This window comes from Stigmatopora nigra, chromosome 13 (assembly GCF_051989575.1).
Source record: "Stigmatopora nigra isolate UIUO_SnigA chromosome 13, RoL_Snig_1.1, whole genome shotgun sequence".
Classification (NCBI taxonomy): domain Eukaryota; kingdom Metazoa; phylum Chordata; class Actinopteri; order Syngnathiformes; family Syngnathidae; genus Stigmatopora; species Stigmatopora nigra.
In genome coordinates this window covers 11,828,191-11,845,000 of record NC_135520.1, presented here as the reverse complement: position 1 = coordinate 11,845,000, position 16,810 = coordinate 11,828,191, and the positions used below count along the sequence as shown (strand labels likewise).

At 40.5% G+C, this 16,810-nt stretch overlaps 1 protein-coding gene and 1 long non-coding RNA gene across 4 annotated transcripts in view; both read right to left on the bottom strand.

The window, feature by feature from the left end:
* Positions 1-449, bottom strand: part of LOC144206007 (uncharacterized) — a 4,382-nt gene extending 3,933 nt beyond the window's left edge. The window contains exon 1 of the long non-coding RNA XR_013328266.1: positions 89-449. This is a non-coding gene — a long non-coding RNA (uncharacterized LOC144206007). The remainder of the gene's footprint in view (positions 1-88) is intronic.
* A 3,045-nt stretch (positions 450-3,494) lies between these two features.
* On the bottom strand, positions 3,495-15,475 carry LOC144206594 (leucine-rich repeat-containing protein 57-like). 3 transcript variants are annotated; one of them, XM_077731650.1, is made up of 6 exons: positions 15,359-15,475; positions 9,491-9,612; positions 8,716-8,851; positions 8,358-8,626; positions 4,863-5,048; positions 3,495-4,585 (listed from the first exon to the last, which is right to left on the bottom strand). In XM_077731650.1, exons 2-6 carry the CDS (start codon positions 9,572-9,574, stop codon positions 4,544-4,546), a joined length of 717 nt encoding a protein of 238 aa, XP_077587776.1. In that variant the 5' UTR covers positions 9,575-9,612; positions 15,359-15,475; the 3' UTR covers positions 3,495-4,543. The 3 variants fall into 3 exon arrangements, with proteins under 3 accessions (XP_077587776.1, XP_077587773.1, XP_077587775.1); XM_077731647.1 differs by lacking the exon at positions 15,359-15,475 and adding an exon at positions 14,972-15,124 and having other exon boundaries at positions 3,529-4,585; positions 9,491-9,617; XM_077731649.1 differs by lacking the exon at positions 15,359-15,475 and adding an exon at positions 14,972-15,122 and having other exon boundaries at positions 3,529-4,585.
* Between the last annotated feature and the right edge of the window lie 1,335 nt (positions 15,476-16,810).

The window sequence follows — 16,810 nt, the reverse complement described above, 5'->3', positions numbered from 1 at the left end:
CCTGGATTATAGTTAGGTAGGGCAAACGAGGGCACCTTTCTTTATGTCTGGAATTTCCCAGTCAAAAACATGGGATTTATTGTGTTACCTGTAGGTTATGATTTAGAACAGGGGTGCTAGATCCAGTCCTTGAGAACCCCTATCCAGTGTGTTTTCCATGACTCCCTCCACCAACACACCTGAATCAAATAAGCAGGACCAATATCAATATTTTGGACATATTCCTGATTAGTTGATCATTTTATTTAGGTGTGGGAGAGGAGGGAGATATGGAAAACAGACTGGAAAAGAGTTCTCAAGCACCAGACTTGGTCACCCTTGATTCAGACGATAGTGGACAGCCTTCAACCGGAAGGGGCGCACACTTGCTTGTTTATAGCCAATGGGCAATTAATATACAATAATTGGTCATTTAAAGTGACACTAACTCAGATTTTACATATTATCAAAATGTTTTTTTTAATTAAGTCTCATGCAGATCTGTAACTTTTTAAATTGTATCCAAAAAATCCTTTTGTAACATTGTCATCTTCCTTAAAAAAATTAAAAAAATCATAAGAATATGGTACAGGGGTAGGCCTGTCCTCGGCCGCCACTGTGGGTGCAGGTTTTTTAGAACTGATCCAGAAAAGTTTAACTAATTAGATTCTAATTAGAAAACAAGATGCACCCGACTGCAATCCACTGCACTTGTAGGACACCAGATTTGTGAAAGGGTGCCCTCTCTATGGGTTAGAATGAAAACCCACACCCAGTACTGCCCATTGTGGAATAGGTTGCCCACCCCTGGTATAGGAGCAAGTACAGGATATATGCCTCAGTGGAGAAAATAGTATTTGTACTTCTCAAAAAATATTAAATTTAAAGTGGGCCAGAGAATGTCAGTCACGAAGAAACTGAAGCACCTTTCCCGGCTGGCACTAAAGCAACTTGGGTTTTAATCAGATAGGAGTTACCGAATTCTAAGTATGTTATCATTATGACACTCAATTGAAGATCTAATAATTTATCGTATGAAATTTATACTGGGATTTTTTTTTACCGGTCCACTTTTAGTGACATTGGGCAAAAACACTGGCTGAAACCGGTCTGTTTTGGTTCCTATGCTTTTGACTAGGGCAGCTAACCCGCATGCTAACCATCTAACGTTGGTATATTTTACCACAGTTTAGCACAAAAAACAACTCATCTCCATAGCCAAAATGTATTTTCTTTCATATTCCGTACCACACATCCAAATAAGGGTTGCTTTCCCATCTGACTTCCGATCATATATTTTCTCATCTCTCATCTCATTTTCCGAACCACTTAAATTCTCATTGGGGTCACAGGGGGTTCTGGAGCCTATCCCAGCTGACTTCGGGCAGTGGAGACCCTTAATCGGTGGCCAGCCGATCACAGGGCACGAGGAGACGGACAACCATCCACTCTCACACTCATCCCTAGGGGCAATTTGGAGTTTTCAATCAGCCCACCATGCATGCCTTTGGAATGTGGGAGGAAACTGGAGTTCCCGGAGAAAACCCACACAGGACCGGGGAGAACATGCGTACTCCACACAGGTGGACCGAACTGGATTCGAACCCAGGTCCCCCACTGTGAGGCCCACACAACACTGGGCCACCCTAATTTATTTTTAAATGTAAATTAGAAATATAATTCTTCTTACACCCTTTTTCATCCTGAATTGTATGAGAGGCAATCACAGGGTACAGAGACAAACAACCATACATGCAAACACTCATACCTAAGGACAATTTAGTGTTCAGTGATAGGAAATTGAAGTACCTGGACTTTGGTGATTTATTGATCCAAGGAACCTCTTGAATACAGTTAACTACCCCTCATGTCATAATTCTCCGAAAATGTAAAAGGAATTTGTTGTCAAAGCTGGGTGATAGCATCAATACTAAACACTTTGATAACGGTGCATTTATTTTCACTCACACCAGGTATGTTTCTGGAGTGAGTATGATGACAATTAATACAGCTGCATTCAGCACACTAATAAAAACTCAACAAACAAGTTAGAACCCCGTAATGAACGTGGGCCACAGACCCACAAATCAGGAACTAACCGCCGGCCAGAGCAGCTTCACCATGTTCCCTGAAAACGTGCCGAGGTTGTGCTTATAGCCGGTGGCCGTTAGCCTGCACGGACCACCTTTCGCATGCACCTACACTGCGCTAACCTTGGATCCGACATTATGGCGACGCATCTTAACCTCTAGCCAATGTGAGGCCAGGGGAGTTCTGTTGGGAGATATCCAAAAGGAAGGCAACTATTGCTTCAATTTCAAAATTAAATACAGCAAACTATGAGATGTTTGAATTTTTCAGTTTTTCCATTTTGTATCTTGGAATTTCTTTTGAATCCTTGTATCTAGAAAACAACATTTTCCAATTGAGGCTTTTTGCAACCTGACTATTTCTCGTGGGAACATTTGTAAGTAGAGGTACCACTGTATTTTAGATGAAATGCAATATGTATCTATGAGTTCTTTTTCTAAACTCTTCTAAAATGATGCAAAAATACTTGTACAGTGGTACCTTGACATACGAGTGCACCGGCATGCGAGCTATTTGAGTAAAATTTTGAGGAGATATTTATCTTGAGATACGAGACAAATTTTAAGCAGATATTTATCTTGAGATACGGAACAAATTTTGAGCAGATATTTATCTTGAGATACGAGACAAATTTTGATATCCGAGCAGACAGCGGACGCAACTCCCTCGTGTAATGTCTCTGCGAGCATTGAGCGGAGCGTTGCGTTTTTTCGGTATTTTTTTTCTCGTTAGTCAGTGCAAATGGTGTATATACTTCTTCTCGTTGGCAAGTGGCCGTGCATTATCTTATTGTGAAGACAATTGTGTGCATTATTTGTGCAAATATTTTGAAAAATATACAAAATCAAACAACCCTCGATATTGACTGAAAGTCAGTGTGGAGGCGGTGCAAATAGAGCCAACTCAGGAGAGGAAAGGTATCAAAATGTCAGACTAAATTCTAATTAAGTTTAATGTTAACTTAGATTAAATCTATTTTTGAGTGTGTCTGCTTTAAATTTGTTTGTCGTTACGAGCGTGTCGTCGTGCTAAAGATCCCCCAATCTCCCTGCCCCCTCTCTGTCCGTCTCTCTCTCCCCTCCTTCAAAATCCATATTATTTTAGTACTATTAAATCACTAATTATTTGTTACTTTGTTAACAGTTGGCGAATTAGAACAAATAAAAATGTTTTTCCAATCCAATATCCTGTTTTAGGTGTTTTTTAGTGGGTTGGAACAAATTAATTTGTTTTTAGTTCATTTCTATAGGAAACGTTTGCTTGAGTTACGAGAAAATCGACATACGAGCTCAGTCTCGGAACACATTAAGCTTGTATCTCGAGGTACCACTGTACAACCTATTTTTTGGTTTATTGAATTGAAGGTACGAAAGTTTCAGGCTACAAAATTTTTTATATGCAAAAGAGTGACTCGAGATACGAAAAAGATACTAGTTACGAAATCCCCCAAAAAGGAAATGCATTTCCTTATCCGTTATTTTATTTTGAAAATATTGTTGCAGATACATTGATCCTCCCTTTAGAACAACGCGACTCTCTACTGGGCTCATTCTATTTCATATAATGACAATAAAGAGGACAGTGGAACGAATTAGAGAATTTACATGAAGTAAACCTCTACTTACAAATTCTTCAAGTTACGAAAAAAGTTCCAGAACCAGTTTCGTAAGTAGAGGTATGATTCTATTTACCAATAATTAATTAGCAATGCATTTACTTTCTACAAATGTATAACATTTGCATTTTGTTGAACAAAATAATTGACTGGTGAAGTAATGATCAAAATCGAATAAAATAAATTGAGAAGAACATTTATGTTATCTTATGCATTCGGTTAATATTAACAGTAAATGATGGTGGCACAATGATTGAGTGTGAATGGTTGTCTATCTCTCTGTGCGCCCTACTGCTGCTGGTCTTGGGTGTTGTCTGCCTTTCTCCCTAACTTCAGCTGGGATAGGCTCCAGCAATCGCAGCAATCTTTACGAGAATGTGCGGTACAGAAAATTAATGAATAACAATAAATGGGACTTGAGCGTTAAATAAAATCGAAACTGAACAACACCACAATTTACATTTTAATCCATTAAGCATATTTGAAATTAATTCAAATTTAAATTAACTGAAAATATTAAAATAAAGAATGTTATTTTTTTTAACAAAATCAACTATTATTTTACACTAACGTGTCATTATTTATAAACAATATAGACAAGCATCTTGTTTACCAAGTATCCTCGGTGGATTAGCAAGTTCCATCAAGTTGGCGAAAGCGCGATTAGAAGTGGCAATGGCCTCATCGACCGCAAAAGGACACGATAAAGTTCCACTGGGCTACCAAATCGAGTTTGCCGTGGTGGTAGCAACCTAGTTCCTGGCAGGGTTGGCAGGAATCAACACTTGCATGATCGGTCATTTCTTCTCATTTTACTGCTTCCTGTTTTCCCCAAGCAGAAAGAGTTGAAGGCTGCCTTCAGGAAAACTTCTTTTTGGTAGCGGTGAAACGTTCCATGTACTGAGGAGGGAAGACAAAAGTGTCAAATATTGATCTTTAATTGGCTCACGCATTAAGCAGGGTCGCATGTCAACAGCAACCGGTGCCATAATCAGACAAACCCCCCAGGGCCATTCAAATTGACACAGATTTCTGGTTCTTAGAGATCCAATCTTATGCTACAGCACCTAGTTTTGTTATCTTTAGAACTCATCTGACTGATTGGCACCTGGTCCTAGTTGACCAATGTAATTGTTCTGTAACCGTTTCTGGTGTAATCTAGTCACCGCCTTATCACCTTGTCATATCCCTCCAGGTCTCTCATACTCTTGACCTCAAAGAGGTTTCCTTCAACTGAGAAGAGAGACACTTGCGACTCTTTCAAGATGGTTAGCGGAATGGCAGCCAACTCCAAACAGTTCTCCTCCAGGCGAAGAACTTTGAGTCGTGGGCATCGAGAGACATCTGGAGACACGAGCGAAATCTAGAAGATGAACATTGAATTTAATTGAATGCCTTTTTCATTATAGATGTGCAACAAGATTTAAAGCATAACCATAAAGTGCGCACAGAAATGAGTACAGTAATACCTTGACATACAAGTACACCAACATACGAGGAATTTGAGACACGGGTAAACTTCTAAGCAAATATTTGCATTTAGCCACATCTCAATCATGAAAAGATTTCTACGAGCACTGGGCAGTTTTTTTCATTATTTTTTTTTTGCATTAGTCAGTGCAGAATTAAGGGAAACAAAAAGTCCAAAGCAAGTCAATGCAATGAAGGGTAGTACGAAAAAAAAAAGTATGATGACAATCGATATTAAACACAAATCATTGAAAAACATGTAGTGTAAGCGTGACTGAGCTGGGTCGCCAATACGGATCAAGAAGCAGGAACGTCGCCTCAGTTGAATACATTAACCTCTTAGCCTTGGTTATTGCACAAGATTTAAATACAGTGTAGCATAAGATTAAATATTTTTAAAGTGAGTGTGTGTATATAGGAATCTAAGTTTAAGTTAAATTTAAAGTTTGTTATGTTACGAGCACATCCGTCAAGTTTCTCCCTCCCATCCAAAAACTTTTGTACTGAATAATGTCTCATTTTAGTATTAAACATCATAACCACTAGGTATTTGTTACTCTGTTGGTCGATAAATTCCTGGGGGTCCATGTCACGTACAAGGTCTCCTGGTCTACCAACACCACAGCAGTGATGAAGAAGGCCCAGAAACGACTCCATTTCCTCAGGGTACTTAGGAGGAACAACTTGCACACTAAGCTTCTGGTAACCTTCTATAGAGCCACTGTGGAGAGCATCATGGCATACTGCATTACAGTGTGGTACGCTGGAAGCACGGCAGTCTACAGAAAAAACATGCAGAGTGATCAAAACCGCCCAGAAGATTATCGGCTGCTCGCTGCCCTCACTGGATGACATTGCCAGCCCTCTCTACCCCAGCAGAGCCAAGAACATTGTTAGGGACCCATAATACCCGGGTCAAAACCGGACAAATAGGCTTTGGGACAATTTTTAATTCCCACAGCCATCAGGCCTCTGTACTTACATTAGCAGGACACACATTCCCTTCTATGCAATAACTCTGGAGTGTGCAATAACAATGTGCAATATCATAGAATTTACATTCGCCGGACATGACTTTTATATTTTCATATTACATATTGGTACAAATTGGTAAAGGGCAGAAAGCTCCAGTATTACTCAAAAGCAAGCAAACAAGCAAGGTGGAGGTGGGGTACTGTCAGTAGCGGTCCATGAATTTCCTGGCGATGCCTTCAACTCTCGCAATCAATCCAACCCTCAAAAACTATTATATGGCTATAAAACCTACTGCAACAATAAAGAAAGCATAAATAATAACCTCATACAATTGAAATATTATTTAGAAATATAGCCATATTTAACTCACCCAAAATCCTTTTTACCTGTACACAATATCCATCCTCATTTCTTTCCTCCTTTTCTATCGCTATCGAAGCTAATACTGAAAGTCGGGCCTATCCTATCGTATTTCTGGCAAACGTTGTGGGTAATTAATTTTTATTCTGAGAAAGGGTGCCATTGCCTATGGGTGTTGTGTGCACGAGTATACCTCAATATTTATTATGTATTCATTACTTTTTGGAGTCTCTCAGGTCCCTCTTCTGATCCATTTTGCCAAAGAATAGGAGTTTCCCCGATAATTACACACGCCTGATCTAGGGTGTTGATGAAAATGATTTATTCAACCCTTGTTTCTTAGGAAATATTTTGAGGATTTACAACTTATGTTGATCTATGTTATTGGATTTACAATTTAACTTTATTTATATGGCAGCAAGGCATCAGAGGGTTAAGGGTTACATTTCTTTTGGTTCCTCAGTGTTTATTACTAATCAAGGACACCACTAGTTGAAGCATAGCAGATGCAATACAATTAAAGCCATTGACTTAACGAGCAGCTGCTCGCTTATGTTCGAGCCGAGGGAGCAATTAGAGTGTGAGAGTGTAAGAGCGTGAGAGCGAGAGAGCGAGAGAGAGCACGAGCAAGCGATGCCCGGCTGCATCTGAGCAGAAATAACCCAGTTTGAAAGTCATTTCGACATATCAGCCAATCGGTTCAAAATGTCCAAAGATAGGCCCAACCAATTATCGTTCCATCACGAATCCTTACCTTTGATTATATCATCTGTTTCAACTATGTACAGTCGTACCTCGTGATACGACCGCTCGTCATACAACAATCTTCAAACAATCGGAAATTTTGATTGAATAATTCGCCCGAGATAGAGTCAAAATTTCTTGATGCGACCAAGCCAGGTGGGCTATGGCACTTTTTTTTGTCATCTCTTTCGTGTATAAAATATTTCTACGACCACTTGAAAGACTTTGCATTGCCCTACCCGCCCGCTTTTTCCCCCACGTTGGTCTACATTTCCATACCAGGTAAACAATATTACTACTTGGCAGAGTTTTGCAAAGAAAAGGCGACCGTTGACAATGGACATGAAACGTGAAATAATTTCAAAAATGTACGAGTAGTATCATATTACTTCTCGTTTGCTGCTCATAAGAACATCAGCGGTATACTGGCTCGCAATTCCCTCTTTTTAATATTTCTGGTCGCAAATCTCTCTCACAGTCGCCGTTCAAAGCGGTTGCTACCAAAGATATTACAAAGTCGGAGTTGCGAGCCAGAGGCAATGTTGTTATATGAGCAGCGGAGCGATCGCTATTACTACAAGAATACTTCTCCTTGGCAAGTGGTCGTGCGCTATCCTATTCTGAGGACATTTGTGTGCATCATTTTCGGAATATTTTGAAGGGAATACGTAGTACAGCGGCAAACAGCCCATCGATAGCGAACGTGAAGTTGGCGGCCTGGAAAACAACTAACCCGGCCAGAACGGAGGTAAAAAAATAAATAAAAAAAAGATTAAAATTAAATTAGAATTCAGTTTTGCGTAAAGTTACATTAAACGTATATTTGAGTGTGTCTGTATATATTAACTTAATTGAAGTTTGTTTGTTCCGTTCACCAGTGCATTGCCGAGGAAGGAAAACCGAACACTTACTTTTAGTCTACAATTTCAATAGTTATGGATCTGTGCGAGTCTTAATAATATATTACCAAATAATCTTTTGAGATTATCATTTCAGTGTAAAATCATTTTAAAGTGGGACTTAAAGGCCTATCTGGTGGTTTGGTAACTGGTTCAGCTTTCCCTGTGGATCTGTCTTTGTTTTGTAACCAGTTTATTTTTTTTGGGCAAGGGTTTATTGTTACCTGGTTCTGGTTGAGATTGATCTCAATAACCTGAAGCTCTGACACCTCTGGCGGAATGCTCTGTATTTTGTTGCGGGACAAGTCTAGCAGGTCCAGGTGTCTCAGGGCTCCAAGTCCTGTGGGCAACTCTGAGATATGGTTCCCAGCCAGGATAAGGGTCCGAAGGGCCTTGAGTGTATCCATGGTAGATGGTAGCCGCTGAATACGGTTCCCGCTTAGACTCAATGTCTCCAATTTCTTGAGTTTGCCAATTTCCGTGGGAAGACCAGCTGAGGACACAAGATTGTGTGTCCATCATATACGTTCCATGCCTCAAACCAGCATCATTGACTATTTTGTTAAATATGTTTAGACTCACCCAGTCTGTTGGAGTTGAGAGTCAAGCTCCGGAGCTGTGCATAGTTCCCAATGGAGGGAGGAAGCGACTCCAGCTTGTTGTCAGACAGGTCCACAGTCCGTAGGTTTGCTGTGAGCCTCTGCAGTTCCTCTGGAAACTAGGCCACAATGTCCCATATTAGATTATGTTCATTTAATATCAGTAGGCACGGACATTCGCCTGAATCCTTGGTCATGCCATTAACATTTGACTATCGAACCAGACCACCTTCAACAGAAGAACATGCTGTTCATAGATGTGAAATATATTTGCATGCTTATATATAATCTTGCACCCATTTCACTATGATATATTAAAGGTTACTAGAATATAATATTAATTTACACCTATTGGTTAAAATGTGCACTACACCTTCTGTACTCCACCTCCTTCATTTGTATTGACGCCTCCCATTTTTATGACTTGTCTTATCTCTAATAAAACCACCGTTGAAGCAACTTTTCACCGGGAAACAGCCTTGAGTAGCTTGGAGAGTAGTCACACTCTCGGGCCTCTGATTTGTTCACTCCCCCGCCTCTGCAGACGCGGCCTTTAACTTTCATTCCATCCGCCTCAGTGTGTGTTCCTGTGTTCGAGTTTATTTAAGTGTTGGCTGGTAGCCCCAACAATAGAACATAGATGTTAACAAAATATAGTGACTATTGAACCAACAAAAAAACTAAACTAGCTGGTTGTAAACCCTTCATGGTATTCAAACATGATTACTTTAATATAAACATATTGCGTGCGGTCTCACTTCAGGAAGTCCTTTTCCGGTGAGCTGGAAAACTCCTGTCTTCTGGGAAGTTTCCAGGTGGGATTTAAGAGCGCTGTTCCCCATCTGGACTGAAGATCCAAGCTTTCTCCGTCACTACAGCACTGTCCTGGACATTCATCTCAATTAATTTTAGGCCTCAAATATCTTGTTTTTACATTGAGACGTGATCATGAGCAATACTCATATCGCACCCAAGATGTGATATATTAGAGCCCCGAAATCTGTTGTTTGCAAGACATATCAGGCACTTTTAATGAACGCATAAGGCCCTCTCTGCCGACAGCAACCTCTTATGAGTACAGTCATGGCTTAAAGTCTTGAGAATGACACAAATATTGCATTTTTACAAAGTCTGTTCGTTCAGGGTCTTTAGGTGTTTGCCAGATGTTCCCATGGTATAATGAGATCCAATTAGAAGCATTTCACAAATATTAAAAGCTTTTATTAATAATTACCATATTTTCCCGACTATAAGGTGCACATAAGTCTGTGTGTGTGGGGGAGAAGACGCTAAAGTCACACCCTTACAAGGTTCCTATATATACTGGTGTGGGCATGTGCTTTATTGCAAAACGAAGAATAAATAATACAAAGAGGTACACTTACGAAGCTCAGTTCAAGCTTCAAACCATCGATTATGCAGGGGAGCATGGGAACAGAGGGGCAGCGAGGGAATTCAACATAAACAAATCTATGTTTCGCAAATTGGAGAATGCAGGAGAACGAGCTTCGCCAAGTCAATAAGAGGAAGCCGAGTTTCCGTGGGAACAAGGCAAGGTGGCCCGGCTTAGAAGATCAACTGGAGCGGTGGATTCTTGGTCTAAGAGCAGCTGGGAGAAACGTCTCCACAGTCACCATTCAATTGAGGGCAAAAGCGCTCGCGGAAGAATTGAAAATTGAACATTTTCAAGGAGGTCCGTCATGGTGCTTTCGCTTTATGAAACGGCACCACCCTAGATATTAGAGCGAGGACAACTGTGGCGCAGCAACTTCTGGCGGATTACATTGAAAAGCTAGCTGTTTTCCGCACCTACAGCATCAAGAGGATTACAATAAACTTATACATCCAAACCACATAAGGAACATGGACGAGGTACCGCTGACTTTTGACATCCCGGTGAAACAGACTGTCGAGAAGAAGGGGATCAGCAAGGTGGCGGTACGATCAACGGGGGACGAGAAGTCAGCCATTACTGTCATTCTCGCTTGCCATGCAAATGGGAAGAAGCTACCACCAATGGTGATTTATAAGCAAACCACGCTGCCGAAAGACAAGTTTCCAGCCGGCGTCATCGTGAAGGTGAATCTAAAGGGCCTGATGGAGAAGAAAATGCGAGAATGGCTACGAGAGGTGTATGTCAAGCGACTCCCCGTCACTTTTGATTTGTGACTCCATGCGTGCTCATCTCACATCAGCGGTGAAACGCCATGTCACAAAAATGAACTCGGAGCTTGCCGTCATTCCCGGAGGCTTGACTAAAGAACTCCAACCGCTGGACATCAGCATCAACCGGGCTTTCAAAGCAAAGTTGCAGATAGCATGGGATTAGTGGAAGATAGCTGGCGAACACAGCTTTATGAAGAGTGGGAGGCAGCGCCGGGCTTCATATGCTACGATTTACGAATGGATTGTGGCCGCCTGGGCGAACGTGTCAGCTTGGACGGTTGGTTAAGCTTTTGCCAAAGCCAGTATAATTTCTGTAGAGCCAAATGGCAATGACGGTGACTCTGAGAATGAAGAGAGGGGACCCGGCGTTCGCGATGGCTATGCAAGGCCACAAATAAAGATTATAAAACATGGCCTGAAGATGCCCTTTCTCAGCTGCAGGACTGCTTTTCTCGCACCATTTGGGAACTTTTTGAACACCACAACCTCCAGGACTACACAGACACTGTACTTTCTTACATCAAACACTGTACGGACACCGTCACTTAACGTAAACGTATCCGGGCTTTTCCTAACCAAAAACCCTGGATGACCAGTGAGACACAGGCACTCATCAAATGCCGTAACACCGCCTTCAGGTCAGGGAACAAGTTACAATAGAGCGATGCCAGAACAGACCCAAAGAGAGGCATAAAAAGTACCAAGGCAGCATATACAAGGAAATTGAGGAGCACTTCACAGAAAATAATCCAAAGAAGACGTGGCAGGGAATACCACACATTACCAATTACAATGACAATAATGTGTCTGTTAACACAGCTGCTTTACTAGCAGAAGCCTGTGCTGACCAGCTGACTGGTGTTCTCACAAAGATTTTCAATTGTTCCCTGCAACAATCCATCATCCTATCCTGCCTGAAATCTACCACCATTATTCCGGTCCTTAAAAAGCCAACCATTGACAGTCTGAATGATTATAGACCTGTTGCATTTACGCCTGTGACCATGAAGTGCTTTGAAAAGTCGGTTGCCCGCCACATCAGGGATACAATCCTTCCCTAATTTTGCTTATAGAACAAACAGGTCCATGGAGGGCGCTATAGTCATAGCTTTACACACAGGCACACAGCAGTGGTGAAGGCCCAGAAATGACTCGATTTCCTGTGGGTACTCAGGAGGAACAACTTGTAAATATGCTTCTGGTAACCCTCTATAGAGCCACTGTGGAGCGCATCCTGGCATACTGCATCACAGTGTGATACGCTGGAAGCACGGCAGCAGACAGAAAAGTCATGCAGAGAGTGATCAACACCGCCCAGAAGATTGTAGGCTGCTCTCTGCCCTCACTGGATGACATTGCCACCGCTTGCTAGGGACCTATACCACCCTGATCACAACCTGTTCCAGCTGCTGCCCTCTGGCAGATAGACTTAGGGACAGTTTTTTTCCCACAGCCATCAGGACTCTTAACTTGCCTTAGCACGACACACAATCCCTTCTGTTCAATAACAATGTGCAATATCTTAGATTGTGCAATATTTTTGAATTTACCTTGCCAGGATGTGATTATTTATATTTTTATATTATGCAGCTGTGTATGATGACAATAAAGGCTTTTGATTTGAGCATGTTAGCTATGGGATAACACAGAGCATAAATGCAAAAGGAGAATAACAGCCAAAATAAGCGATTATTAGATGCAGGATAACACCGAGTTGACCTATTAAAAGATCCAACTGAAATCTACCTGGCGTCTTCTTTTTTTCTCCAAAGAGCAACTTTATTGAAAATGTCGTTAACCCACTGTCCTCATTTTTTGACTGCCTGTAATACTTGATATCAAGATGTTTCCCCATTGTATTTACCATATTTTTTTGCATATAAGCCATATTTATCGCTAGGTCAAAACAAAATGGCTAAGGGAACAAAACATTATGACTTTGAGCCCTCGGCCAGGAAACTCCAGATCTTAATCAGATTGAAAACTTGTGGTCAATCCACAAGAGACGGGGGGGGGGGGGGGGGGGGGGGTTCAAAAACCAACAAATTCTGACAAACCCCACGCAATGTTTATGTAAGAATGGATGGCCATCAGTCAGAATTTGGTTCAGAAGTTGATCGACAGCATGCCATGAAGAACTGCAGAGACAAGGGTCAACACTGCAAATATTGACCTATTGCCTGTAATTTTGAATACAAGATTTTGATACTTTTTAAATGCTTCTAATAGTATGTCATTATATCATAGAAACATCTGGCAAACACCCAGTGATAATTTTACAATTGGCACACTGCGAGTCCCAGGGATTCGCTTGTCTGAAAACTGTGCGTCCCAGGAAACTTGTCACGAGTCCCAACATACTACGGATGCAAATAAAACATAAACAACGATATATAAACATTCAGATTTAATTTATTTATTATATGGTTTAGGGTTAGGGTTTATTTATCATTGTACTAGTCTTTCAGCTCGTAGATCCTCCTCTCTTTGCAGCCAAAAGTCTTTTGAAATGTGCGTATTTTTCCTTGCTTCCCCCGTTTTGCTTCATGATCATCGATCGAATCTTCTGCAGTTCTTTTCTTACTAGTTGTATTTTTAACTGCGAAATAACTATCCAGACTGTTTTGCTTTTTCTGAAACATTTTTTATCTTTCTTACACTATTACGAAACTCTTGCTATCGCTTTCTCTCCTTCGTCTGCTAGTGTCTGCTAGTCTCGCGAGAATTATTTCGCAAAGATTATGTGGAATAAATTGGTTTGCTATCGGATATATGTGTTTTGTTTTTTTTTTGATAAAAATTTCTTTGCGTCCGAAAAAAGCACATTACTTGAAATTGTGCGTCTGGAAGAAAAGCTGTGCGTATCAGACGCAGGACGCAGAGGTAACGAGAACACTGAACACCTAAAAGCCCTAAAGGAACAGACTGAATTCTCAAGACTTTTGGCCATGACTGTACAGTAATACATTGACGTAAAGTGTTCCAACAAACAAGAAATTTGAGATATGAGGAAATCTCTGATAACATTTTTGCCTTGAGATACGAGACATTTGAGATACGACCATACGAGACAGTCCCCGATGCGGCCGCCAAATGGCAGAGTATGTGAGAGGCTGCTTATACGAACAACATTGCTCTGTCTTTCTTCCCGTATCTTCCTCGCGTAAATATATCTACGTTCAGGCTGCATTTCCTTACTGGAGATAGCCTGGGCGATAATCTAAGGGGAAAAAAAACGTGTAATCTACATTGACTTGAAAGCAAAACAAGCATCTGAAAAAAAAACACCAGCTGAACCCTTCAAAGCGAGTCGTGGCTGATTCAATAATTTTAAAAAACGAACTTGGCGAATTGTGAAAAATCACACTGAAACTCCATTATGACTTAACACTGAAGTAAAACAATTTTTTAAAAACATAATTATTGGCAGAAAAAAATTGCAAAGTAGTTAAATCGCACATGATTACTGCACCTTGACATACGAGTACCCCAACATACCTGAAATTTGAGATTAGAGGAAAATTCTAAGCAAATATTTGCCTTGAGATACGACCATACTAGAAAGACTGGTGGCCCAACCTGCGAGATGCTGCTTATGATAAAATCGAGCAATTCGAGATAAGAGTAAAATTTCAGGCAAATATTTATCTTGAGATATGAGACCAATTTTGGGCACTGTCTTTCTCCCTGCACCTGGCCGGACGATTCGCCGTAATAGGTTTTTAAACAATTGACAATGTATTCCATTAATCCACATGCTCAATTAATCGTTGATTTAGTCGTCCGATTAGTATATGAGATAAATGTTCTCGGTACATCATTTTAACTGGGAGGGGCTGAATCGCTCTCCGTCTTACCAGTTAAAATGTATAGGTCGTCTATCACCGTCAAAGACACTAAAACATGTGCATTCAGTGTCAAGTTTTTTTTATTGCATATGGATTGGGCATGTAAAACTGTCTATTGCAGTTAGTGTGGGAAGCTACTATCGAAGCTAAACTAAACTGAACCGCATTGGTTAGCATGATAGATACTACAAGAGTACCAGATGGGGCCGGGAATCTCTTACTCACGTCTCAAAGGCGAGGTGTTGTATTCTTCTTGTAGCCCAACCTCGGTATAATTCAAATAATTTGGAAAGAATTCCAAAACAAAAAAAGTTCCGAGTGCCACCCTCTTTACTGTCACTAGATAATCTCCGGATTTGATGTCAGCGGGGCAGACACGCTCCATCTAATGTTTGTTTGTTTACAGGGAAAACGTCATTCAGTACTCACAATACTATCTTTCATACAATCATTAATAAATTAATGCTTTGATTTTGTTGTTAAAACTTAATCAATATTCCAAAAGGGTTTTATTTTTATCTGATGTACGTTCTTGTTATTCAATGTTCTCAGATGAAAAAATGCCACTTCGTTCATTTGAATATAAATGAATATTAAAAAATATATACATACACGAATCGTTGAGTTTTGCCCGTGGATATGAATAAAAAAATATATCTTATCATATATGTAGTTCACTCTCCAGCCAGCAGAGAGAAACATGTCACAAACCAGACCGCCAGCTAAGAAACACTACGCATGCGCTGAGAGTGTAAACAAGGCAGCATGGACGTAGTGCCTGACGAGTAAACACAGGATTGTCAATTGTTTGTTTTCAAACCTAATTTCATAAAATGAACACTAATAAAAACGACTGGCTCAATTCTCACTCGAGAAACTTCCTGTGCAATAATGACACGAATAAAATGATCAACTGAAGACATCATCATTACTGGCAAGCAGACTATTTTCTCCCTCACAAACACAAACGTTGTAAATTTACCTCAGATGTGGCCTGAAAAATGTTGGATGAACTTAACCCAATTTAACAAGTTTTAGATTTTTACAAGGTTTTCATAACATTTGCATAAAATGAGGACACTCCTTGATATGTAAGAAAATCATTTAATGCTATGTTAAAACGGATAGGTTTACGATGTGTCAGGGACATTTTGTATAAGGCTGCTGTTTGTGCACATTTGTTTAATAGGCATTCTAAAAAGAGAAGGAAATCCCTTCCATGTGCTTTAGAACAGCCCTGGCCTGTCAGAATTTCTCTTATTGGCTTGCATAGACACTTTGCCCGATGTTAGTCAAATAATAATCGCTTGCAGTATTTAGGCGGGAGACAGAATTATAACTGTGGACTGATGTGATGTCTTGAACCTGTACCTGCAGGCTTATTCACGTTTGGGAGGATCTTTTGAGCGCTGTCAAGGTTGGGTCAATTGTGTTTAATCTCAGTACAGTAATTGTTAGGTTCATCAATAATTATACTTTAATATAATTAAAAAACAGTACAATGAGACATCTGTTACTTTGTACATCAATTAATTTCACATCTCTGGTGTTACTTGCAAAGAGAATTCATTCTGAGATCGTCCTCGTCACAAATGATTTCTGGCGAGCGGCATTTTCTCCTGCCCATTTACTCTCAAGTCAAAACACTTACAAGGTTATTGATTGGATCCAATTGTGTAAGTAAAAAAACAACTGCAACAATTGTCAAGGCTGGGTCCTCAACAAAAATCTTCATACAGAGGAAGCATCAGGCAACGTAGTAGTTAATGACTCCTGGCCGATGGAGGCTATCCGAGGGAGACTCCCCGAACGTTTCTCAAAATGGCCTCCGCCCGCATGTCCCAAAAATCTTCTCTAGGGCCGCAAGCAGATGCACCAAAGTGACCCCTTCCAGCTTCAATATGCTAAGTTAAACAAAGCATTTCCAATATATAATAATGTATAAACTTAAAGAAAGCGAAGCACATATATACTAAACCCAACAGTAATCCCTCGAATATTGTGGATACTGTAAACCACACATGGCCACGATAATAAAAAAAATACAAAGTAGGATCATCTCTA

Coding starts and splice junctions, on each gene's coding strand:
- LOC144206594 (XM_077731650.1), bottom strand. CDS start 9,574: ATGGGGAACAGCGCTCTTAAATCCCACCTGGAAACTTCCCAGAAGACA. Junction 8,627..8,715: donor TCTCAACTCCAACAGACTGG/GTGAGTCTAAAC, acceptor TTGTGTCCTCAG/CTGGTCTTCCCACGGAAATT. Junction 4,586..4,862: donor ACCTGGAGGGATATGACAAG/GTGATAAGGCGG, acceptor TTCCCTCCTCAG/TACATGGAACGTTTCACCGC.